The 27,171-nt window shown below is 40.3% G+C and overlaps 1 protein-coding gene across 1 annotated transcript; it reads right to left on the minus strand.

Annotated features, from left to right (window-relative positions):
• Positions 1 to 27,080, minus strand: HTRA3 (HtrA serine peptidase 3). The gene is made up of 9 exons (XM_075148653.1): positions 26,216 to 27,080; positions 16,867 to 16,966; positions 14,888 to 15,110; positions 13,992 to 14,186; positions 11,296 to 11,328; positions 10,517 to 10,631; positions 3,884 to 3,932; positions 1,980 to 2,075; positions 1 to 985 (listed from the first exon to the last, which is right to left on the minus strand). The coding sequence occupies exons 1-9, from the start codon at positions 26,637 to 26,639 to the stop codon at positions 820 to 822; spliced, it is 1,401 nt and encodes a 466-aa protein (XP_075004754.1). The 5' UTR covers positions 26,640 to 27,080; the 3' UTR covers positions 1 to 819.
• Between the last annotated feature and the right edge of the window lie 91 nt (positions 27,081 to 27,171).

Raw genomic sequence — 27,171 nt, forward strand, 5'->3', positions numbered from 1 at the left:
TTATTTGTGTAAACTTTAATCTCCTTACAGTAGAAACATACACAGTACAAGCCAAAAGTAGTATAACAATTTTACAGCAAAGCTTACCAGTAAAATGCAAAACTAGTTTGTATCAAATTCTTAAAAAACTGTGCACTTTCTCAAACGTAACTTTGTTCAGCACATCGTTTTGATTTATATATAAGGCATTAATTCTATAAGAATCATTTACTATATTCCAAAATCGCATGACCTAGGTGTAACACTCTATAGCCTGATACCATTTTTGTTCCTTTCAATATTTACAGATTTAACCTACCTGCATTGACATGTAGCAAACAAGCTAGGCATACATACTAAGAACAAATACAAGCTTTGCCAATACTAGTTTCACATTGAAAAAGTTATATAAAAAAAGCTCAGTTGTGCATTGCAATAGCTTGGTTCTGCTGCAGCCATGGCTGTAGTTTAAGAATAATTTCCCTTTTCGGCATGCTTCCTCACTTCCAGTGGTATTTTGGTCTTTCAAAACGCAGAACTGAATCTGCTCTGAACCTGCAGGAACTGGAAGTGGACCCCATTTCTACCAGCTACCCAAAATTTGTTTTCCTCCTCCCCCTCCCCAGAACATAGTTCTTAAATTTCTTTGAAAGTTAGATCTTCTATAAATGGCATAGTTGAATTAATTCTAGCTACTATGTACAGAAATGGCTCAGGCAATTAAGTTAGTCCACCTTGTCATTAGTCAACAGGAAGTATAATTACTGTAGCTGTAAAGGAGGTATCTAGTGTTCCAGAGTAAGTGAGTTTTAATTATGGTGAGAGCTTCCTCAATTTTATTTACATGACAATTTCAGGCTCAATGTTAAATAGCAAGTCATCATTTCCTCTTCGAACTTCAAGTAGTAGAGGTGATTCATTCATCACAGCCTCTTGCAGGTCACTGGAAGTCATCAAAGGACGCCCATTGACTTTAACAATAATATCTCCATCTTGGATCCCTCCTCTGCAAAGACGAGAAGAAAAAGGCAGTAAGTACGCATTCTATGCAGAGAAAAAGTACAAAGACTATTCACCACCTCTTTGGCTGACGCGATAAATTTTTACTTGTTTTAGTTTCCATTGAAGGGAAATTCCACCCTTCTGACTGTGAAAGAATAACCGGTAGTACTCGCTAAATGCAAAACCAGGCTCGCATTATTTCATTGAGGATTTTCTTCTAAAACAGCAAAAACACACTGACAGAAAAAGTAGTCTAGCTTTCTCCTTGTCTTCCACAAAACTACAGCAAAGGAGAAATAGAGAAGACTTTTAGCCATGACTGACTCACTCCACTCCATCCGTTTGCAAACATGCTTTTTTATCTCTCCAGTATTTCAAGCACTGGAAATTAAACTACTTTCAAAATTTCAAGACAAGCAAAGCGTATCAACTGAACTACAGGCAAATAATTTCTCTCGTGCTGTTCAAATGTAATCCAGAATAGCTGCTTTTATTGCCTTTGCATTTTCTTAATAATTCCTAAAGTAATTTTTAGAAGTGTCTTATTTATTTTTCAACTGTTCTGTAAAATAGTCTCCTCCTCTAAGATAAAGCATTGTCTCCGATAATAGCTCTGACGATGTGTTACTTGAACGCTATCCTGTTTCCTGTTTAAACTCAATCCAAGTTTTTATTTATTAATATTCAACATACTTTTCAAAAACGAAATTTGGTTCATTGTATTTGGGTTGTTCTTTAAATTTGCACTGTTACTGTTTCATATTGTCATTTAAAAAGTTCTGATATTGACATATTTCACCTTTGTAGATGTGAGTAGAATCTTAGCATAAATATTTTAACTTTTTTTTTTTTTTTTTAACCTAAAGGCACAATTTTTAGTTGTTTAAATACAAATCAAGACAGGTATGAGGAAGTACTGGAACATAAATAGAAATATTACCTACTAGTATCTACTTGGAGATTTATTTATGGTGAAGAAAATAATGTGCTCTACATACCTATGAGAAGGTGAGTTTGGAACAACTTCATGTACATAAATTCCACTTCTGACATCAGGAAAATCAGCATTATTGTGTTTCAGTTCTTCCACCAAGCTGAAAGAAAAACAAAATTATATAGCATTTGATTCCACTACAAAAGCAGTAGCATTCAAAAATTCTTATTTATTTATTCTCAATTTTTTTGTGACCAAAAATGAATGACTTAACAGTTAATTGTTTGCCCCTTGTTCTTGTGATGACAATGTAGGGGATTTGAAGTTGGATTAAAACAAGTAAAATAGATTTTAAAAGAGTCAAAACTACTTACCTGTGCAAAACATGCTATATTTAATGGTCTCGTGCATCTCCTGCAAGAACCTGACTTTTGCTGTTTGTAGCAGTAGCACAGAGGGCACTGTAGAAGAGTACAGGGACAGTAGCACTCTCTGTCCTAGGTGCTGTACAGGGACAAAAAATTCCTGTCCCAAAGAATTAATGCCGGTGATGGGGCAGAAATTTGCTAACAATTTTGCTTCTTTCATTTTGCAAGCCATTCTGAATTTGTCTTTATCTAGAACAATACAGCTTTTGAGAACTTCAGTCATCAGATAGATCAGAACTGTGAGAGTTTTCCAAGGAAACTTCAGCTTCCTCAAGTTTTCATGAGGAATTGTTTGTGCATCCCTTTCTAAAGAAAGAAGACAGGAACCAGCTGCAAAATAGAGACTCTAAAAAAAAGAGACTCCTCATTTCTGAGGAGACGTCATCATTTCAGGTCTGTGTACAGTGTGGGTTAAAACCCATTTCCAGAAAGAACGCGTTTTAAACTAATGATGGATTATTCTGCTGTCCGCCATGAAAACCTGGGGTCCCTCAGATGGAAAGCAAGCCAAAATGGCTGCACACAGCTTCACTTCATTTGATTTTGTACTGAGGAAGCTAACAATTAAATGACTAAAGCAAACACACCAAGGGAAGTAGTCGTTTCCTGAAAACAGGCCTGGAGACATCTTACACTGCTTCATTAGACGCCGCAAAAGCAGTAAAATCTCACATCGTGTTCACTTCACAATTATGCAGAGAAACATTCTGAGTTTCTCTCCATAGGTGGTGGCCCGGTGATGTTAATGCCATTACACTGATTTGTTCCAGCTGAGGATCTGACCCTTTGGGGAGGACTGCAAGAGTGTAACTCAATAAACAAAGATGGCTTTACTACAACCCCAGCTGGAAATTGTCTTGTTTAATTTTGTAGCCTACTGCCACATTGGAAAAGTGCCTACTGCTGGGAAAGAACACAAGCGTAAGAGCCCTAATTTATTATCCCAGAATATATCCGGGCAACGGCAAGACACAAAGCAATGTGAGAGAGAAAAGACAGTAAAGAACTGGAGCAAGGTGTCCATATTCTGGCTTTGTTAACATGGAGGCATGAAGCTTTAGTTCTGCACTTTAGCAACTACTTTCTTTCCACTTAATGGTTAGGCATCAAATCTCACATCATATGGCCTCCATTGGCACTGATAAAACTACCGCCAAACCCTCAGGCAGCTAATCTGTCATTGGCGCTCACGGTCACCTGAAAGCAGCAGCTTGTTTAAATGTCACCTAAAACCTGGTGTAACTCCAGACATCCTCGTCAAGAACCAAAACCAAATGTTCAGGCTCTTCCTAATTTCCCTCAGCTACCAACAGGGCATCCACCATTATCAGTATTTAGAGAATGACTGACAGTGATTTTCCAGGTCTTGAAATGTGTATTTCACCAATATCATTAAAATATTTGGAGACTTCCTAGAAGCTAATGCACACTTCTGGATTCTCTGGAGATTTGTAATGAAAGCTGAATGATGAAGTTCTGAACCACTATTGACCACATCTTGTATGCATGATCATACAGATTAACTTTCTAAGATACTTACGCGGGTGTTATTGTCAGCATTCTGATGCCAATGAAACGTTTCTTCCCATCTGAAAATAACACAGAGGATATTTAAGAAGTTTAGGCAAACACTGACAAAAATAACTACTTTGATGACCCAAAATGCCTGTCAATTAAAACAGGATGTATCAGCTTTTAACAAAACTAAACAGAAATCATACAGATCTACACTGAGTCATATTTTATTTTGGTTAACTTTGGTGCACAGAATGACAATCCCTCTCCCTGCAAGTGAGGGTAAGAGAGAAGCTCATTTACATTCCATGGGAGTTTTCCACAAGAGTTTTCCTTCAGGAAATTCAGGAAAATTTCTGTGATCTAGTATCACATGACTTCAGTAAATGGAAAATTTCATAACCAACTACCATTTCATCTGAAACCGGTCAAGACAATTTAATCATATGGTGTTCTCATTAAAATATAGAAATGGGTTTTAAAGAAATTAAAATTTTCACCTTTCAGAGAAAGGACAATCAAAAGACTCACACTAATTCTAATGCAAATGGCTTGTTATTTCTACCCCAAAGAATGAAAAGCAAGTTTTAAAAAAATCCATAGACCTTAGCCAAAATGATCACAAAAATGATCAGAGGGATGGAACACCTCTCCTATGAAGAAAGGCTGAGAGAGTTGGGGTTGTTCAGCCTGGAGAAGAGAAGGCTTCAGGGAGACCTTATTGCAGCCTTTCAGTACTTAAAGGGGGCTTATAAGAAAGATGGGGACAAACTTTTTAGCAGGGCCTGTTGTGACAGGACAAGGGGGAATGGTTTTAAACTAAAAGAGGGTAGATTTAGACTAGATATAAGGAAGAAATTTTTTACGATGAGAGTGGTGAAGCACTGGAACAGGTTGCCCAGAGAGGTGGTGGATGCCCCATCCCTGGAAACATTCAAGGTCAGGTTGGACGGAGCTCTGAGCAACCTGATCGAGTTGAAGATGTCCCTGCTCATTGCACGGGGGTTGGACTAGATGACCTTTAAAGGTCCCTTCCAACCCAAACTATTTTATGAACTTTATTATTCTTATTCTACAGAACTTTAAATGATGAAAATTCACTCCTTTAGGAACAGCACTAAGTTTCTGTAGTTGGCTTTTAATAGTCATGACATTGCACAGCTGTCTTATGGAAAAAAAAAAATGCAGTTTGATGACTTCCTGAAGTGAGTGCTTCAGTAGTTAGTTATATCCGCTATGAAACACTATTTCCCCTTATTTGTTCCAGCATAACTACTTGACAATTTCTTCGAACTTCTCCATGTTCTCATGTGAGGAAAAAGTTTGAAAAGGAGATGTACACAGTCCCTCTAACTCTTATTCTTTCCAAGAAAAATAGGACCCAAGTAAAGGGATTAGTCCTGAATCTTACGCATGTCCAATATTCCCATTAGTGTCAGTGAAAATATTGACTACTAAACACTGGATTTAGTATACTCTGAACAATCTTACATCTGTAACTGTCATCCCTGCTTTTCCCTGAAATGTTCTGGCTCTCCTCTATTTTAAAGTGAAACTAATGAGATCAAAATCAGCTATAGTAAGAGTGTCATGAAGAAGTCCAATTACTCAAAATTGAAGTCTCAAAAGCCTTTGGCATGGCCATGAACTAGTGTGCTCATAGTGCTTCTCTAGTCTGCATGGCATAAATGCATATCACTTTTTAAAAATATCCAAACATGATAATTCTTCCAGCTGAAAATAATCCCCCCATCCCTGCAATGTGGACAGTTAAATAATGAAGTTGTCTTCATGAGACACATAGATAACAGATTCTCTGGTGACAGTTTACTGTTTGCATTAAACAGTTTGCTGCTGGTCATTGTCTGTGTGATGCAGAAATATGCAGAAGCACAAAGCATACGCTGGGGGCTGAGTTAGGAATGTTTACATGAAAGAAAAGTGAAAATGAAAGAAGGACAAAAGAAACTGATCTGGAAGAAACAAAACAGCAAGGAGGAGATTGGACAAGAATGAAAAGCCACAGCAGAAATGCCGCTGATCTAAAAGATAATTATTTCCCCAGTGGCTAATGATACATGTAAAAATATGGTTTTGGGGAAAAAAAAAAAATCTGGTAACTACAGACTTATTCACAACTAAAAGTCTCATTCTGCCTTCATCTTTGGGCAGGTTGGGGTATTATTTCACTCCTGTTCGTGCATTAAAATTCAAAATGGCCTCCAGCCCTCTCTCCACAATAAGTTTGCCACACTGCAAATAGTGGCTCATACTATAACAGTAGCAGGCTATTCTATAAAGCAAAAATAATAGTTATGAGCTATGGATTATTTTAGCAGCAGAGTCTAGATTCCGCCCCTTCCCACCCTCCAGCCATTTCGTATGACAGAAGACAGGTAAAAAAACTTCAGGCCTTTTGTTTTGGGAAAGTCCATTCCATTCAATTTAACCCAAGTCAAACACCTTGCACAAAAAACAAAGTTTTCATCAACAATGATTAGAGGGAATATAATTGTCCAGTTTATTAGAAGTATTAGCAGAGACTGAACAGGCACAGACAACCAGTTGTAGTGTTTTACCATCCCCAAAGGATAGGCATTTTGACGTCAGGGTTAAGTCACATTGGCAGAACAATATGTGGCACCTGGAACTACCACTGTCACATTACATCTGCTCTGTGAATAAAAAGTCTCAAAACCTGTCATTCTGGCAATCTGTGCAATCATGAGGCAGAAGAAAAAATAATTAGGAGAACTGGAATACAGTGAGGTCGTAAATCTAAGAAGCACGTCACCAGGGTGCAGTCCCAGCAGTAGTTAAAAGAAGGTTAATATGTTGGAACAATCAGGTTGAACAAATGTGGAACCACTGCGGCTTAAAGCTGGAGCAGAGCACAGCAGAGAGGGAGATTCAAATCGCATTTCATTTCTGTAAACACCAGGCCACATTAAACACTGATTCCGGTGGTACAAAGTCAAGCAAACCAGCCTGAACCACTAGTTTAAACTTAAATCTGTTTTGTGTTAATAGAAAGTCACAAGCAGCTGACCCCAAGTATCTAGAAGCAGTTCACTATTTACAGAGATTTCTGTTCCACAGTAAGGAAAGCATCTGCTTTACTGTTAAACTTTTTTTTTTTTAGTTGGTGCTTGTTAACAGTAGAGATACAAACCAGACAGATAAACACAGGCTGAAGGCAGAAGTGCTGATGACTTATAAACTGTGGCAAAAAGAACTGATACATCCAAGTTAAGGGGTCAGGTACCCAAACTCTTACAGGCATGAGTAACTCTGGCACGTGGGTATCCCCATTGCAGTTGATTTCGGTGGGGCCAGAATATCACCAAGATCTCCAAGTGAAGAAACGAAACTTGCACTTTTTATTCAAGCGGCAGGCAAAAGTCCTACTTCTCTGCTCATGGCTTTTGCATTTAGATCGTCTTTCAGATTGCATGAGCAGTCCTGAAAGCATTTAAGAAAGATACTCCACTGCCAAACAGAAACCATTAAAACAGCTCGAGTCTATAATGCTGAATTATGTGCAGTGTACCTTCCATGTAAACTGTAGAGATGAATTTAATCAGTAGTCTGAATCTACACTCAGCAAGCCTCCTAAGCAGCCCTCATCACTATTAGTAATAATTATCAATAATAATCATACAAATACATAGGTAAGCATATAGTTTCAACACAACTAATAAAGCGTTCTGGGGATGTAAATGAGAATTCATATAAATGACTTGCTGGGTGCGGCCAATGCAGCACTCCCCCATTTCTCCTTGCCCATCTGAAACAGAAGTTTATTCACTTTTCTGCTAACATTATACGAGAGGCCATGCTGACTTCTTAGGCTGGATTTTCTCTTTAATATTTTGTCAAATTGCTAACTTACTGTCTTCCATCCTAGAGGATCCACGTTTGAACACTGTCTAGTTTTATTGTTCTGCTCAAGTCTAAATTAGGAATAGATGGCAGAGCCAAGGCTGAAACTGAGAAATTCCTATGGGATACTAACAAAAGACACTGAAGTTAAAAAAAAAAAAAAGTCAGTCAATGCTTAAATGTATAGATGACTTCCAGAGGTAAAGACAGAACACATAGATGGTTAAAACTGAGATATAGATTGAGACATTTAACTTCATGCACCAGTTTAGGAATTTCTACCTATAAAAGGAGGTTGACATTATTACTGATAAATCCAAAATTAGCAAAGGCTTTCAGACCATTCAACAGATAAATATCTCTATGCAGAGTGTGGTAAATCTTTGGTCAAAAATACAGTAGGTATTACTATGTATTACCCATGCATTTGGTAATATAGAATGTTCAGATAATAATAATCAGTGCAAATAATTCATTCAAATGGCATCCTCTCCTTCTTTCTCCCCCCCCTCCACTCCTGTACTTCAGTAGATCATATATTTGCAGTTATATACAATGGATGGGACTTCAAAAATATATGCCTTCTATATAAAACTGGTAGTTAGCTGATCAACTGAGATTTAAAAGACTAAGGTCAAGCTTATTAAACAATATTCTGAGTATCTCCTATATGCCAGAGTGAATCTCGACAGAGTGGTTTCCTATGGGAATTTTATCATCTTCAGGCAATATGATATTTAGAGTGAAATCTAATACCCTTAAACTTACTTCTATGACCTAATGTACCATAAGGGCGGATCCCACTGAAACTACTGAAACTTAATTGGAGCAAAATAAAACACAGTAAAAACATCCCAAAAATTCTGCTTACATAAATTCCTTATGTCAAGAAATAACGCCTATACAACAAACCCGAAAACTATTACTAAAGGCCTAAAAAATGCAAACTAAGTCTCAAATGTGGTGACAGTATCTCCTAGAAATTCTCTTTCTCTGTGCATCAAGGGCTTTAAATGACTGTTCTTCTGCCTGCAGCAAAAGTACAAGAGGTACTTCAGACAAGCAAAAATACTTTAAAAAATAAGAAAAATTCAAAGTTGCCTGTGCCCACGGTATGCCAAGCAATGACAGTCACACTGATGTTAAAAGTAAGTGTGAATCCTTTTCCTTTGATTAGGGGATAATGAGAATGCCGAAAAAAAAAATCAAACAGTAAGTTACAATCACAAGAAAAACTTTTTTTTTTTCTTCTTCTTAGGTTTCCATGGGCAAAGTTATCTCTAGGCCCTCTAGCTGGGCTCAGCAGGTTCATCATTCTCTGGAGGCAAAGGTGCCTGATTCTGAAGGAGCAAGGGGGCTGATTTCAGTGGTGGCATCTCTAGCCTTCACTGATTTTCCAGCCCCAGTTACCAGGAACCCCCTGGCAGATGGTGCACTTTCTGCACAAGGCTTGCATTCAAGCCTCTAGAGCCATGCCTGCAGGGTGAGCCATCGCTCCTCCCTGTTTTGAGATGAGCAGTTTGGTTCTGAAGGGTAACATCACTAATGATACAGACCTGCTTCTCTCAGAAGCCAACAAACAGTTAGTAACCTGGGCGAATAAATAGGTTTTTTGACTTGTTGGCTGAAACAGAATTATGTCAGCTACTTTGAAATGTACTTTTCAGCACATAATTAACAACTTTTTTCATCAACTCTCCCCCCCCACCAAATCAACAAGTAAAAACAATCTAGTGTGGGGAATTCAGCAAAACATAGATGAGGGGACCTGTCAAATTGTGATGGTCTCAAATATACAAGCAGATGCATAACTTTAAAACCTCTGACTAAGGCAAGTTTCCGAAATAACAGTATCTGAGAGAACACTGAGAGGACAATGGTGTAGAGAAACAACTCTGGCATCAGCAACTGAGTGAACTCAGGAGAAGACAAGATTAATATCAAAAAGATTCAAGAGAAGTAGCAGCCAACAGTCATGATAAAAGATGAGTAGGGTGTGGACAGATAAATTGGCAAGCAAAAGAGAAAGGAAGGTTTGGCCTGGATGAAGCATTACTAGAGCAGCTTTGGCTGTGCAGCATGTAGTATGACACCTAGTACACTGTGACAGATATGAGGCAGGCACATAAAAAAAGTCCAGAGTACTGCAGTTGTCACTATATTTAGATTTATATGCTCTTTGATGCAGAGGTCTCTTTTTTTCTGCCTTCCTCCCTGCCCCGCATGTATTTCTTCAGGAATTAGTACACAAGTCTTCTTTCCACCAGGGTCTGAGAGTCTATGACAATATCCAATTATACAGCACTAACATAGATGACCATGGCAAAATAAAGATCATCCACTGATAGTGCACACCCTACACTCCACCCATGGACAAGTGTTTTAAAAAGTTTTTACTCCCTTATTCTCCACAGTACACCTTAATCTCCTTTTTGCTTGGACAACATGTGAAAGACGAGGATAAGACTCCCTGCACAAGTCACCATCTGTTCTCAAGATCATTTGAGACTGTAATGACTCATCCGTGTCCTCACTATCCTCAGAGGCCCTTTTTCCCAGATTTATACAGATACTGTCTACTCTTTGGGGGTTTGAGTAATAAAACTGTCTGTCCCACTTCTGTGAAGTTGTTTTCTATTTCCAATTCTGTGGTGTTCTATACTGTAAAATAATGCTGCTTCTTTCAGAAACAGGATCCCAGACCCATGTCTTTTGGCGCTTCACCGACAGATCAGGATAATAATTGGAAGATGTCGCTGTTTCTTGCAGACCTTACCTTTACTTTGTTTGTCATGCGACTCTGTGAGAAACTGAGTGATGCGGTCTGAAGGAATAGCAAAAGAAATTCCAGCTGTGACCTTCAACGTGTTGATCCCAATCACTTCACCATCCTGTTGAGAGACAGCACCCAATTAATTTGCTCCTAAGTGACAGAGTTTGGCTCACTGCCTGGCATTTCATGTTAAAAGCTGGTGTAAGAAATTTTAGAGTGTTGTAATCACTCAAGAAATAAACATGACTTCTAAGGGAGGATCTGGGCTTTGATTCACAATCCCTCTCACATTTAACTGTGATGGCCAGAGAGATTACAGTACAGTTTGTTCATCCAAGGTCCATCCCACCACTCGGCAAGAGATTCCCTCTGCTGAGCAAGCAGTGGAGTCACTACTACCACTACAGCCACAATTCACCGACCTGCAAAATCAGTGCTGCTTTAAAGCAATCTATTTTAAAATCAGTTGTGCAGATTAACCAGGTCCCATCTCTGCCCTGCATCCCAGGTTTTACAGTGTGAACGAGCATAACTGCTCTTACCAAATCCCATTTTCCTCACTGCTGTATAGAATTTCCTCTGCTCTATGGGGAAATGTTTTTCAATGGTGTATGAACTGAGACCCAATTTGCATAGTTTCTATTAGTTTCACGGTATCTGCCTACCATTAGTTTGAATGACTGGAAGCTAGTATGACCTATGAATCTTTTCAAAAACATATTCTCCCACTTATTTCAAACTGGCTCTTAAAACAAAACAAAAACCAAGTCACTTGGACTTACCAGATTAACTAGAGGTCCTCCAGAGTTGCCGTACTGTAAAAATAATGTAAGGGAACAATAAATTGGTGCTTCACTGTAGGAAATTCAATTTTCATTTCAAACAGTATTTTGTTTCTAAATGAAAGACAGCAGGTAATTTCTTAGGCAGCACTGAAGGACACAATATTGATCAGAGAAGATTACAGGTAGGTCTTACCCTACCCTACCCATTCACACCTCTTATGATTAAGATTTTTTTAGGCCTTAAGTTAGAAGTGGTAAGAAACAGGCCTTAAGTTAGGAGTGGTAAGTTCCTGCTCCAAATGGTTAGACTCTAAGTTTAAGAAGAATCATCAAATAGTTAAAATGAGTATTTTGATTCTTCTAAAGACTGTCAAAACAAGATTTTGAAATAATTAATTGCTATTTAGAGTTATATTTCAGTGAGGTGCACGTACGGTTCTTAAGTAGTTTTATTCATCACTTTAGATTGTAATACTGTCAGTGTCTCTTATCCTCCACCGGAGAAGAACACAGTGCTTTACGTGTTTAATCACAGAGTATCGCTATGAGGTAGGTACTACGTAAGGATTGATTTAGTAACCACAGACATGCAGCCTTTTCTAGGGAGGGCATATAGCAGCTCTGAGCAGTCAGAAATTGCCTAATACCTAATGGCCTTCAAAGAAAACATCCAACAGGACTACAGGAAATGGGAGTTGGAGAAGTTCCTTTTCCATCTTCATGTTGGCTCAACATGTTTTTGAGCAAGGCCAGAGTTTTCAAGTAGGTCTACTGAACAGCCAAGAGCAGCAACTTACCACTCAAAATAAACAAAAGCCAAGTGATGCATGACAGCAACATGAGCCATATAAACTGTTTACACTTAGATAGCACTGGGCAAAACTTATAGATTCTCAAAAGAATAAAACAGACATTAAAGTTTTTAAAACAGCTTCAAAGTTTGAGTTTAAACGAAGAGATCCGTTTCTTATGTTGTATCTTTTCAGTGATCAGAGGCTACGCACTTGATTTTTATGTCTGACTGACACAAAGGAACCAAGATAATGATTTTTCAGCCTTCCTCAGCATATGATCTTTCATTCACTTGTCCTCTACTTGAAGGATAATGAAAGAACTTCGGCACATGCAGCATAGCTCCACGAAGGAGCTATACAGAGCCATTATGGCCCTGCTTTCTCCTGCCCCATGTTCCTGCTGTTCTATCATTTCTCAGAAGGCAGCTGCATGCACATTCCTGCAGGAAAGTCTTGGCTGAGCCACAGGAATGCTCTGAATAGACCAGCTCTCAAACTCCTCCCATTCTCAGGAGAGAACTAGTGCATTAGCTAAGCACAAAGCATCCCTATGCCAGGGACTGTCTTCATATTTTGTGGTCTCAAATGGCAAAGCAATTCAAATATATTGTCATTTTCCTTACCTCCTCTGCTATCACTCTTCCATTTGGTCTAGCATTATTTAGACAAGCTATCCTTGTCTAAACTTGCTCATTAGCTTTTGAGGGCAGCGAATGCCTAAGGAAGCAGTTTGATCTTGAGGAATGTGTATAGGCATGAAGTCAAAAATCCCATGTTCTAACTCTGCCTCTATCACTAATTCAATGTGTGCTCCCAAATAATCCATTTTGCATAAGTTTTCCTATTCTCCTTTCACAACTGAAGAAAGAAATTCCAATTAACTATCTTAAGAGGTTCAGCTCCTGGATCATATAGAAGCTTTTTGAAAAAGCTCACTTTTATGTCATACCTTAGCACAAAAAGTAATTACTCTCTTTTTTTTTTCCCATACAATTTTTCTCAACAAGTCTGTGACGATAAACATTTGTGAAGCGCTTTGCGTGTGTAAAATACTAAGCGTTATGACTGGTTATGTCAAATTTGATATTGAGGTCCAGCAAATAAATGCTGAAAATATTTTCCTTTCAATGTATAGCAGATTTAAGCTGTAAAATTTTAGGCGATTTTCTACCTCAGATATGCATGCAGTGCTCTTTTTAGAATCACTACAAGTTATATACACACCCAAGGACTTTACTTAAGTTCTTTGGATCCCTCCAAGCTGCTCTGAAGGGATATTATTTTCATGTATTTCTATACAACATGCAGTGCTAGGACCCTTAACTCCGAACTGTATCTCAAAACTTTATGTTATTTTACATCTACATTCTTACTTGGAGTATGTGATGTGCAAAGAGAAAACAAGAACAACAAAAAAACCAACCCTCTCCTTAAGTTCTTACCTGGGTGTCCTGTCATTAAATTCAAGCAGATACTATCAACTTTACTACTCCATCTGGTTCTAATGCATGCAGATGAAAGAAACTTTGGCTCTATTCTACAGCTTGCTTGGCTGTACAAGCAGAGAGAGGAATGTATTGATTTACTGCTGGTCTATACAAGCATGTGTTAGTGCACGAGATCTACAGAATGAGAAGGGTCTGTCATTTGTAACATCTTCATAGACAACCTCGAAGAGGGCAGTTTCATTTAACATACCTTTCACAACATTAATGCCTGAACGCAACTTACAGACACTGCATAGTCTTTTATAAAAAGAAGAGCCTACCACTAATTTTAAACAAAGCTGCTTTTACTTAGTGGATTCATCTTTCAGAGCACACGCTTCCCTGCTGAATAGGTGGGGACTTCAAGGTCCCAGGACTGTGAAGCTCAGCTCCTCACATACCTCGTACTTACATTGATAATAGCATCTGTCTGAATGTAATCCATATCCGAGTCCCGCAGCCCAAGTTCTTTGCCATCTCGCTGAGCAGTGCTGACAATACCTGTTGTCACCGTGTTCTGTAAGGCAAACGGACTTCCAATCGCCACCACAAATTCTCCTGGCCTCAGATCAGCAGAGTGTCCCAGTAACAATACTGGTAGTTTTTTCTTAAATAAAAACAGAAAGAAAGAAATAAGCATTAGTTTATACCTGAAAATAACCTGATTGGAAAGACCAAAAACTAGCCAGAAGTTAGAAACATACACTTCCCATTACATTAATGAAAGAGCCACTCACTATCATATACCCAAAACTTAGGCCAGGTAAAATTAATATACTGCAGGGTGTTACTGCTTTAAACTGTCTTCAGAAACAAACTGCTAGCAGCAGTACCTTTCAATTTCATCCAGGAAAAAAAAAGCCAGCAAGATTCTGAAACAGATTTCCCCTTTTTGCAGCAGATTGTTCCATCCTCCTCCTAGAAATAGCTTACAAACCAGCTATTGACCAGCCTGCCACTCTCCCTACACTATGTACCACCTTGCAATCCATGTATTGGCAGAAAGCTAGAAGGATTACCCAAAATAGACTGGGTCTTCAGGTAAAGATAGCAAAATCTGGCCACATATTAACTGAGCTGCATTTTTTTTTCTTCTTTTTTAGCAGTGCCTAGCACAGAAGACAAAGTAATTTAATTCTAAGATATGAAAAATTTCCAGGCCTACAGAAACAGTTTGTTCAGAACATTGTTTTCCCCAGATATATTTCCAAGGAATCCCTAAACATACATTCCAACCAATCACTCTGTGCTAAATGAAACTGAAATAGGGTTCCCAAATTAATTCATTCATCTGTTTATGCCACTGACCTTAGGGTGAATCTTTATTGTTGCGATGTCAGATTTCTTGTCAATGTCTTTAATGGTTGCTTCATAGGTATCTCCATTCTGTAGCTGCACTTTCAATTGTTGTCTCCCTGATATAGCATTGGTGCTTGACACCACGTGGGCATTGGTCACAATTAAACCAGAATCAGACATAATAAATCCAGATCCACTGGAAAGCGGGACATTTCGACCAAAGAGAGGGTGCCTGTACGAAAAGCAAATAATTATCACTTGTAAGGAAAGCACAGCTTAGAGAAGATTACATTAGATATCATTTACCACGTTTCACCCTGAGAAATAACAAAGCATTTGATGACCAATGTTACGACCCTTACAAAAATTAAATTTAAAAAATTGACAAAGAAAGGATCCTTTTCTGAAAATTGTGACTGCTTTTAGTCAGTCAGGGAGATAGGAACTGAAGTTTTCAGAAAACCCGCAGGGTCCTTTTCCTTTGATTTCATATTCTATCTTTATAGGCTTCTGTGTAAAGAGGCTAGGTGACAAAAAGGGAAGGAGGATCTCATCCCACCAGTTGCTGCTTCTACACGGGAAGAGAATGACAGGAAATAGTAGGGCTGACAAATGGACTGATCCTCTAATGGGAAAAAGGGAAGAAGAAGGAACCTTGCAGCTGAACAGTGGAGCAAAGGAAGAGGCAACGTCCCAGGGAATCATGAAGCCCAAGTGTAGACTGGCAGGAAAAAGCATGTGTAGAAACTGAAAGGACTGGGAATGTGGAAGAAAAGAAATGAAAAACACTAACAATGAGTAAAACTCGGTGGGAAAAAACATTTGCTGCAATATAGACAGTTAAAAGACTTTATAAACTGTTTAAAGTATTATGACTTTTCTCTATGAACAATTGCTGTAATGACCCTAGATTTGTTAGGGGAACAGAAAGTGCCTGGGCAGTAGAAGATGAGAAGAGGTCCACAAATTCTTCTTTCTTCCAAGATGTGGTCCTTATTAGGAAATTGTTTGAAAGTTCTGTGCTATTCAGCAGTAAAGAATTGGAGCCAATCCCAGGCAGAAGGTAGTATCACAATTAGCACCCAACAGGCTGCTGGACAAACATTTACTTACAGGGAAAGAACAAACAATCTTAACTACATATGCAAAGATCTTAAGCATCTTCAACTGTAACATCCTCTCAAAAGACCAATTATCATATGCATAAAGCTATGTCTCAGAAAACCTGATTATCTTGATTTTGCATATTAAGAAAGCCTATAAAAATTCTCCAAGAAATTCTTAAGCCTATGCAAAATTAAAGTATCCCAAGCTGAAAGGTATTGAGGTAATGGAGTACATATAACATCTGCAGTAATTTGTTCTGACAGCAGATTGGTTTGAGCGCTCAATGTTAAACCTGCCTCCCAGGTTGTTTTGAGCACTCAATGTTAAACTTGCCTCCTCAGCTCCAGTTTCAGTACTCTGAATATTGGTATGTTTTGGTCAGCAAATTTAGTACATTTTTTCCTATCAGAAATCATTTCTGTGTTTAGATAGGTTACATCTGGTCAACATGCTACCTCTTAACGTTCTCCTTGCCAAAATAAAATCAACTCTTATTCGAAGTGGAATAAGCAACAAGGAGCTATGTTTTTCCAGCTTACCTTCTGGATTTGTTTTTTTTAAACTGAGACAATAAACATAATACAACAAGCAACACATTTTAGTGAAGGCTGAAGAGACCTCCAAAGATGAGATAGACTTATTTTATGGCAGACAATATGTATTGTAAAGTACTGTAAAGACCCTAAGCCCAATAAAACAGACTTACTAAATAGGAATAAAACACACAAATGGGTGGTTCTCTGGACAAATGAGTCTGCTGTGATGTTTCAGAGTATATTGTGAACTTCAAGAATTCAAAATGAAAGTTTGGGTCCACTGGAAAATCTTCGTAGACCTTTGTTAAACAATGGAATTAAACCACAAAGAATTAAAAGTGTTACCTGAGGAAAAGTTCAATGTGCACAACTGCAGGTGCAATCTTTTCCACCACATCTGCTATGAAGTTGAATTTGTATCTTGGGCTGCTGGACTGTAGGTGACCTATACTAGCAGAAAGAATTGGATATGTTAATAAGACAATACCCTTTTTCACCAAGTAGGTGAGATAAATATGCTTTGAATCCTACTGGGATAGTTTCCAAACAGGTATTGGAAAAGGAATCAAAGTCATTAAGATTTGTTCAAAACTTATCCAGCGTTTTGCTTGATCCTGAGAAAATAAAACATCAGCATCACTTGGCTACAAATTATTTGACTTTCTTAGAAGTCTACAAGCCTTGTCTGGAGTATTTTTCTCAAGACAACTACTATATTATCCAAAACACGTAGGGTCATAGGATAAGTCAGGTTGGAAGGGATCTCAGGAGGTCTCTAGTTCAACCTCCTGCTCAAAGCTGGGTCAGCTACAAAGGCAGACGAGCTCAAAGGCTCTGTCCAGTTGGGGCTTGCAAACCTCCAAGGATGGAGACTCCAGAACCTCTCCAGGCAACTTGTCCCACTGTTTCACTGTCCTCCATGAGGTAAAAGTTTTTCTTACATCTAGTCTGAACCTCTCTTGTTGAGACTCATGTTTCAACTCATGCCCATTGTCTCTCATCCTCCCACTATGCACCACTCTAAAGAGCCTGGCTCCATCTTCCTGATAACTTCCTCATGAGTACAGGAAGGCTGCTGGTAGGTCCTCCTGAAGCTCTCTCTTCTCCAGGCTGAACAAGCCCAGTTCCCTCAGATGCTTCTCACAGCAGATATGTCCAGTCCCCCCAACCATCCTCATGACCCTCTCCTGAACTCACTCCAGTTTGTCAATGCCTTTCTTGTATTGAGGGCTCCAAAACTGGATGCAGTATTCTAGGTGTGGTCTAACAAGTGCTGAGTAATATAGCTGCAGCATTTGGGAACTGCATTTAGAACCCAAGTTAGGATTTTTTGAAGTAGACACATTAGAAACCTGCTGTAAATGATAACCTTTACACCTAAAAAGCTTTGCAAATTCACATTTAAGCTGTCACCAGCAGCTGGGCATAGCAATAGATTTCTAAATAAGCGTTCTGATAAAAGCCAGTGCAGTACTATGTTAAACAGCACTATACACAGCATTTATGAATACTGAATATAATTCTGAGGAATGAAGATCTTTGAAGTGAGGGAAAAAAGCCCACAGCATCCTGGCTTCTAATATCACAACAACCTGGATTCTAACATCACAACATCACAAAGCAATAATACTGCTTGTGCTAGAATGTCATACTTATCTGCAATCTCAAATACATGGAGACATATCACCACATATGCTAAACACATGCTAGGGGACATATCATCACACTCAAACAGCAATATTTCATGTTCACAGCCTGATGCTTTAAAATTAACTATGGGATCTAGGGAAGAGAGTAAATGAGTTGTAATCAGATACAGTAATAACATTTTTGGCTTTTTTCAAATCTGGTGCAACAGCACACTGTTTATCCGAGGAGATATAATTCTTTCTCTGCCATTTAGTCAGGATTGAGAGGCTCTAAATTCTAATTTCTAAACAGTATCGACTCTTCTGAAGTGATGCTTTGCACCATCATCTAAGTTCAACTCACGCTGAAGGCTGAACTTACTCCACAGTAGCTCTTGCATATACCAAGTCAACACCTGGTCTTAAGGGTTCTAGATTTGCCTATTTCTAGATCACATAACATAGTAATGAGTCCAGATACAGATTCTGTCTTTTGAAAGTATATACTTTTCTTTCATCATCTGCCCTTTACCCAAGTCTTTAAAAGGACAGTGGGTAGGAGGCATCACACAAAAAGGAAAGATATACAGAAAAGAAAGGAGAGGGAAGTTTAAGAGAGTTTTCATGCGTTTTGGCATTCTGTGTAGTTCTTAATGCAAAGATCATTTTCACCAATTCTTATCTACAGGTGTTTTACTGACCATTAAACCTTGTAACTTGTAAAGTACTTGGGATGAAGATAAAGATTGGAATCAACGGAATTTAACCTATTTACAGAAAAGATGTCTCACTGACCTATTCTGTCTTTGAATGAATTCATAAGATAATGGGTGACAGAGAACTAATTGTTATAGTTCCTATAGTCTCTCAGAAAGCTTTCACAATAAAGCGTTAAAGGACCTACAAAGTCAGAAAGTGAGAGGCCTTGCATTACCACAGTATCCAAAAGACCTGAAGCAAAGACAAGAACTTATGGAATGGACCCAACGCTGGTACTACAGAAGAATGTATTGAAGAAACCAGTTCAAGACAATTAGGCATTTCTCCATAGAAGTCCATGAGTTCTTTTTCCTGTTACTGGACATGGGATTTACTTCTAAGGGGAAAGAAACCATGCTTACATTTAGCAAGCTAAATTTATATGATACGGTATAAACAGAAAGAACAACTTGGCAGGACTAGATTCGGTCTATTATTTTTATGTATATTTCTCACGCACTCTGAAAAAACCCTCTAACCAATTGAATATGCTTGTTTCAGTACTTAGTTTAAAAGCGACACCGCAAACAGGAATCTCAGAGGACAGTCAAATGTAAGCACAATATACTGTTATTTATTTTGCTTACTGGGCCAGTGAAGATTTATCTTACCTTCAGTTCACAAGCAGCTTGCCTGATTATGCAGTATATCCTTTGAAGTCTACTAACATGACTTCGAATGCTTGCATACACAGCAGTGTTCACTGACGGGATATAACATTATCATCACATTTATCTTAATAGAAATGACTACACATCTATGAAAGACAGTTGGCTAGACCCTCAGCTGACGAACTAGCATAGAATTGGGGGGAAAAAGCATGGTGAATGCAGGCTTTCAGTTGGTGTAAATCAGCATAGCTCTATGTGAGTCAGGGCAACTAAATCCCTTCGCATCTGCTGAGCGCTGAACTGTTCTGCACATGCCAAATTGTCACAGCATTGCACATGGACAAAAGCAGAGAAGGATGCCTGCCAGGGAACTCGGTTTTGCACCCTCCTGACTGCACCACCAGGGAAACATCATGGGTGGCAGTGGCTTTCCAGGTAAGATTTGGGGTAGGCAGAGAGCAAAAATCTGAAAGAGGTAGCGGATGAATGTAAACATGGAAAGAGTCAAAGAAAATAAAATGCAGCAATACAGAGAGGAGACTGTAAAACTGAAGCAAAGCTTGTCTTCTTTCCATACCATAGTGAAAGCACTTTTCAGTCTGAGCAGAAGTCCCGAACCTCTCTGCTGGGGTCAGAAGACAAGAATAATCAAACCTGAAGGTGAATCCAAATCTGCACTATTTATTAAGGGAAAATTTGAAACAAAGGAGGATCAAGAATAACAGACATGCAAACTTTGTAACAAAGGTGTCGCTGAAGATCTATTGGCCTGATTAGAGATGGGCCGTTCTTACTAGTGTCTGGTGGGGACTAAATACCAGTGAAAACTGACTTAAAAAATTGAGATGCCTTCACAGAAACTGATCTCTCTTGAATCCTTTTCTGCAAGCTGGGAGCGATAACAACCTTTAAACACATTATATGACATGCCAGGAACTTAAGCTGTGGACTTGGAAGATGTAACTGCAAACTAATATTTACTCTCAACACATACAGTCCTATTTAAGGGAACTGAAAAGTTAGTTATTATTAAAAACATTTTAGTGCACAATTATTAAACTGTTGGTTTTCATCAGAAGTTCTCAATATATTTTAAAAGGGAGGAATTGCAACCTGAGAAACTGAAGGAAGCAACATCCAACATTGTATAAGTTGTATAAGGTCACCCTGAAAACAAGTGTCATAACTGTAGTAGAATCAGGGCTTTATGTCAGACTTTCAATCTATCCTTTAATTTGCATGAGTTAGTAGACACTAGCTGCTGCTACTGTTCTTACTAAAACATAAAATTAAACATGTATATTTTTCTTTCTTGTTTTCCCCACCACAGACACTCTTGCTGTCTTGCAGAGTTTCACGCAGCTCTCAGACCTCTGCTGGACTGTGAATGTAAAAGCTCTGAGTTTACAGCACCTTTGTGTATTTTGACCTATTGACCTACTGAGATTTGCCACGTTTTTGAAAGGTCTCTCAATAACATCCATTATTTTCTATGTTATTACTGCATGTTCAAAATCATCTCACACTAACCAAAGCTAATTTGTCTTGGCAAAAAGCCATAATTTAATCCAATTAACTATCTGTTGTATAGCCAAGATATCAAAGGTGCTGCAACCAGGTTGTACTTGAAGCAAAAACAAATTTACACTTTATCTGTCTACACATTTCTTAATCAAAAGAACTAGATTTTCCCAATCTTCTCCATAGTCACAAATCATCCAGATTTTCAGCAGATCTGAACTCTCATCCTATCGTTTAAATTAAGTGATCAGATCTTCAGAAGCTCTCCAGCTCCTCTCACAAAACACTCAAAATCTAGATTTGGATATACTGGAGTTAAAGATGTTCAGCCTATTTTGTAGAATTTGATCTTATGTTTCCAGTTCTATGGGCTCCTACTACATTGGATTTACATGGCTAAAGCTAAGTGCCTGTGACGTAGGAGTATCAGCTTAAGACTTTTCCTGCATAGTAGTGTTACCTACAAGGTATGAGTTCATTTAATAGTGTTGTATTTACTTTTCTGCAGAGACACTAGACCCACTCCAATCTCATTAACACTGCTGTAAATCAGGAACAACTCCAACAAATTTGTAGAGTTAACCTAGTTCAAAGGAACTGAAAAAAAATTTCAGCAGAAATAAATCATCATAATTCCACTGAAGACAATAAAGCTAGACTCGTTTACATTTGCAGAAGACTGAAAGTTTCTGAATATCTGCCAGTTTACTCCCTGTAGTATTAAATCAACTCACATTCAATGCTTTCTTAAAGACAATACATTATATTAAAATCCACAATTTTATATTAATTAAGAATTTGTGAGCCTGGGAAACTCATTCATTTAAGGCTGTTCCCCCGTCCCTCTTTTAAAACCAGCTTCAGAAAAGATCTGTGTGTTCAGCAAAATTATTATGTCTAAGGGAGGACTGCAACCTGGCAGATCTGATCACCAGGGATAAACACTGTCCCTACTGTGCTTTCATGGAAAGAAATGAAAGACAAATAAAAGATTATAATGTCTCTGCTTAAAAAACAGAAACATCTGCTGGAAACATAGGTTCATGGGCAGCTTTTCTGATGAATTCAGCATTAAGATCAAGTTGCATAGCTGTGCACTGACCATAAAGCCTTGGTGAGTTTAATGCCACATTATGGTTCAGGCAACTTGTTTATACAATGGATGTCTACCGTGCACAGATGAAAACAATTTGGTGAACCAACACCAAAGTGGCTTTCGTGTGCAGTGCAGCAATCACAACGGCCAGACGGAGACAGACTGGCACAAGCCTTCCAGCACAGACACATCACTGCCTCGCTGACTTCAGATGGTAGTTATTCCTCCTTCCCAAGTGACTCTCATTAAGGAGACGCAATGAGAACATCTCTTTCCTGTTAGCTATCCTACACAAAGCAGTGAACTGCTATACTGAATATTTACCAAACACTGTACAATATTCATCCTCACTTGCAGGAACTCAAAACAAACTCTGACATAAGGAAAAGAATCAGTAAAGGAATGTACTAGAGTTTGCATTTCCAGCCAATACTTTGCAGTGCGTTTCCCTAAATAGAACTGGAGGTAGTTGCAAGGCTTTGATGACAATAATGCCAGTAGGAGATTTCAGTATCTCTTACTGGGCCAATTTCTCAGAAATGCAAGTAATGATATGCTTAGTTGTCCTCTGTATCTTCAAGGTTATGTACAGGCACACTCCAAACACCCCACGTAGAACTGTGTGCAATGGCTCTGCTCATGCATTAACCATATTCCAAACATTTCTTCTAGGGAACTGAACTGAACTTTTAGGGAACTAGGCTCATATCTTGCAAAGATTTGCCTGACATGGGTGAGGCTTTACATCATGACCACTTTCTGAGAATGACTTCAGTTAAACAATGCAGAGGAAAGACATTCTCAGGCAGAACCCTGCAAAGGATCAGTATCAAAGCCAATGTACTTGTTTTCCAGAACTTCTTTCCTCAAAGGTTTTCCAATCAATCTTTTTGTTTTCCCTGTTGCACTGACAAAATAGCACCCTTCTTTTTCAAAAAAAAAATTTTTTGCTTCCACATCCTAGGTGAGAAAATACAAATCTTTCGACATCTGAACTTCACAGAAGCCATCAGCAAAATAACATTGCAGGGAATTATTAACTGTACTAAGAAAGTTGTATTGAGAGATCATAAACAGCCCTTTGTGCAAGAAATAGTCTGACATAAAGTGGTCATAGATTGCAGGTGACCTTGTGAATCCTTTGACTGAGGAGTTTGACACTTTAATAGATCAATATGTGGCATTGTTAAAACTTAAATTTGCTGCTCTGAGAAACAGGGCTCTGTAAGAACGGGTCTTTGATTACAGAGTTTATGCCATCCATGTTTATGCCATTACTTACACACTAGCCTGTAATAGCTTGTCTTTCTCACAGTAGGTGACAGAAGGCAGGAAAAAGCTAGCTGCTTCAGAAAATTCCCATATATTAAGATATCTAGTATTGCAGAGGAAAAAAAAATATTTGTAGCATATAGTTTAAATTTGCCTAGGAGTTCTGCAGGCTGTTCCTATTAGTATCTCAGAGAAGTCCCTGGGTCTGCTCAGATGCATAAGGCTAACTGTATGAGTAATAGTTTTCAGGGCATAGACATACTGAAGAACATCAATGATAGAGTTCCTGTATCTCCATGCAGTACACACCGCTTTTAGTACACTAACTAAAACTTGCACTTGGCATGGTGTTCTTCAAGCTAATCCAGGCCTTCAAGAAGGAAAAAAATATTTTAAATTCTGTCAGTTTGGGAATTACCACTCTGTCATCCTGGGCACTTCTTTCCTCCCTTCCTTTCTGCATCCTTTACTAGTCCTTTTTCATGCACCCTTGTTCACCAGACTTCTCTCACTAGGAAGCCACAGCTAAGTTTTCTCAGCCTATCTTGATTTACCACAGCCAGAATCTAACTTAGCATCAACATAAGCAACTGGAAATGGACAGGAGTAGATATTTCAAAAGCTGCTCCTCAGGGTCACTGCATGTTCTGAAAATGGCCTAAGTCACGCTATATAAGGCTACTGTTATCTGAGATTGTTTTAATATATGTGTGGTTAAGTAAAACTGGATTTACTTCATAACTAGCTTAGCCCTTCAAACTCTGAGTCATCTGAGGCCAGATTTCTTTTAAGAACAGGGAAAAGAGAGAAACTCGACAGTAATTTTAAACTGTCAACTTTCTTCTAAACCTCTCATTACAGCCATTGCATGTTATTGCTTTAAAAAAAAAAAAAAAACACAAACATAATTGAGTTCTATTCCTGGCTCAACCACCAACTCTGTCTGACCTTGGGCAAGACACTTGGTTTCTTTGAGCTTCAGTTTGTGCAGCTGTAGAATTGAATAAAAAAAATTAAAACTTAACAGAGAACCAGATGCTTCATCTAAGCTGAGGTTTTCTGGGACAAAAAAAAGAAAGCCAAAATAAAGTGAACACTAAAATAGTTGCTTGAAAAAAAAATGTTACCTTTACCTCACGGCTCCAAATTCCTAAGCCTATTAGCAGCAGATTCAGGAGGAATCCTTAAAGAAAATGTCATATATACCAAACCCCAAGCACTCAGTAAGCCCTTAGATGCACTCATTTTGGTTAAACATTCTGATTATTTCACATGGATCAGTTCCAACCAAGTATTAGGAGTACTAAAGCTAACGGATGCTGATGTGAAAAGGAACAGGCAAACAGCAATTCATAACTACAAAAAACTGGAGAGACTGATCATTGCAGCTCCAGGCTGGCATCTGGAGCAATTCTTGGCTCTGACAAGATAGTCCTACAGTAACTCCAGGAATATCGTTTGACCTCCTCCCTCTCTGTGCCACTGTTCACCTTCACCCAAGAACGGGATATATGAAAGGTCCTCCATTCACAGAAAGGCTACAACAGTAGCCCTTTTCCCTCTGACTCCTCCCAGTAATTTTGGCAAGTTTGCTATCTATGAATACGCAGGATGGTTAGTGGTCCACCTGACATACTGGAAACACTAGCGCATGATTTAAAACTCCATTATGCATGTAAATTTTCTTTCCAGGAACACTACGAGAAAGGTAGCAGAGGCAAACCCTTAAAATAACATATCAGTAAGTATGGGAAAAGATAATAGCAGCATTAACACTTCCATAATGTCACCCATTTTAATACCAAAAAAAGTTACCAACATAAGTGAAACTAAAGTTAAACCATCAAGCCTGAAGTTACCATAGCAAATCACAACATCCGAGATCAAGCAAAGGCCTTATTACGTTACTGCAAACAGAAGACCATTTGATATCCCGAGGGTCAATATTTTAAACTGTAAAGGAGGTTCGCAGGCATTTTTTCCCACTTTAGACTCTACAAGACTACAAAACTTCTTGTGAAAAAAAAACAAAAAGGCAAAAGATTGTATTTTAGGTGCTTTATATATACTGCTTCGTGCTTTTTCTGCCCTGTTTGAGCTACATAGCTTTAAGAGGCATCTTCTGCCTAGAGATACCTGTCGGGTGAATCCAATTCACCTCCCATACACCACCAGGGAAGGCCCCAGAGCACAGGCGTTCCCAGGCCTCCGCTCTGCTTGTGCGGGCCATAGCGCAACGGACCTGCAGTGCAACCTGCACGGGTGATGCCACCGAAACACCTCAGCAGCGAGTGCCGGCGTGATGAAACGCATGCGGCGTCGGCAGGATGAGAGCAAACTTGTACCGCTGCCCCGCCAGCGCGCCCTGCCTTGAGAACGGGTGACGGCTGAGGGCGTAACCGCTGCCCTGCCCTGGCAGCCTAATGTCCTCCACCGAGCTCCCTTCCGTGTGGTCAAGTGCCTCCTGCTCACGGGAGCGCTGTGGAAGCGACGTGCATGCCGAGGCCTGCGCGGCCATGCTACCAAGGGGAAATCTTCCCAAACCTCAGCCGAGGCCTCTAGCCCACACCGAGGATCAACGAGGGGAATTTCTGCCGTTCAGAAAGGACCTGAGCACACCTTCCCCATGCCACAACGATCACTGGCAGCGGGGTGAGGTGCCTTGACATTGCAGCCTCTTGCAGTCCCTGGAGCCACCCAGCCTTCCTAGGCCACTGAAAATCACAACTTTTCTTAGCCTGCCATCCCCCGCCACCCTCTGCCCCAGGAGGCCGTAACCCCACAGGCAGGCCCCGCCATGCTCCTACCCGATTCACAGGCTCCCTTCTGGACCTGGACGACGGCGGGCAGGCCGTGCTGCAGCGCCTTGCGGCTCACCGCCTTCAGCTGGCAGATGTTGTCGTAGGTCCGGCCGTCGCTGCCGCACACCTGGGCGCTGAGCTTGCACTGGCAGAACCCCTTGGCGAAGCGCTTGCCCATGGGGTAGCGGCAGTCGAGGCTGTCCCCGCAGGGCGGGTCCTCTTTGCGGCCGCAGGAGTCCCCCTCGCCCGCGGCGCAGATGAGGCAGCAGTTGCAACGGTCGGGGACGTAGCCGCTGGGGCAGCTGGGGCTGGGGCACTTGGAGACATCGCAGCGGGTCGGGCACTTGGCTCGGGCAGCCGAGAGCTCCGCGGCGCCTGGGCTGCAGCTGAGGGAGAGCAGGAGCAACGGGCTCAGCAGCGACACCCGCATCCTCGGCGGGCTGCTGGCGGGGAGAGCGGCGGAGAAGGGGTGCGAGCCCGCCCGGCCCGAGGGGAGGAGGCGGAGGAGGGGGGGAAGGTGCAATCGCGGTGCAGCGAGTGAAGGGAGAGCCGGGCTTTATGCACACGCGGGTGGGAAAGTCCCTTCTGCCCCGAGCAGGGCTTCTGCAGGCGGAGCGGGAGAGAGCAGCAGAGGGAAGGAAGGAGGCTGGAGTACAAAGCCGCAGAGTCAAGGCCGGCTCAGTCCGTCCGGAGCGCGGCAGCTCGGCTGCTCCCCGGGACTAGCTCGCAGGGCTGAGGCGCCGAGCCATGGCCAAGCTGCCGCGCAAGGTGAGCGCCGTCCCCAGGTGGCCGCGGGAAGCAGTGAGGACGGCGCCGAGCGGAGCGGCAGCGTTATATGTGGGACGTGCCCGGGGCCGCCGCCGCCTCCAGCAGCAGCCGCGGGAGCTCCGCGGCGGCAACGACGGCCAGGCCCCACCCCGGCCGGGGAGGGACGGCTCCCCGCGGGCGGGCCGCCGGGCTGG

The sequence above is a fragment of the Calonectris borealis genome, chromosome 4 (genome assembly GCF_964195595.1).
Source record: "Calonectris borealis chromosome 4, bCalBor7.hap1.2, whole genome shotgun sequence".
Classification (NCBI taxonomy): Eukaryota; Metazoa; Chordata; class Aves; order Procellariiformes; family Procellariidae; genus Calonectris; species Calonectris borealis.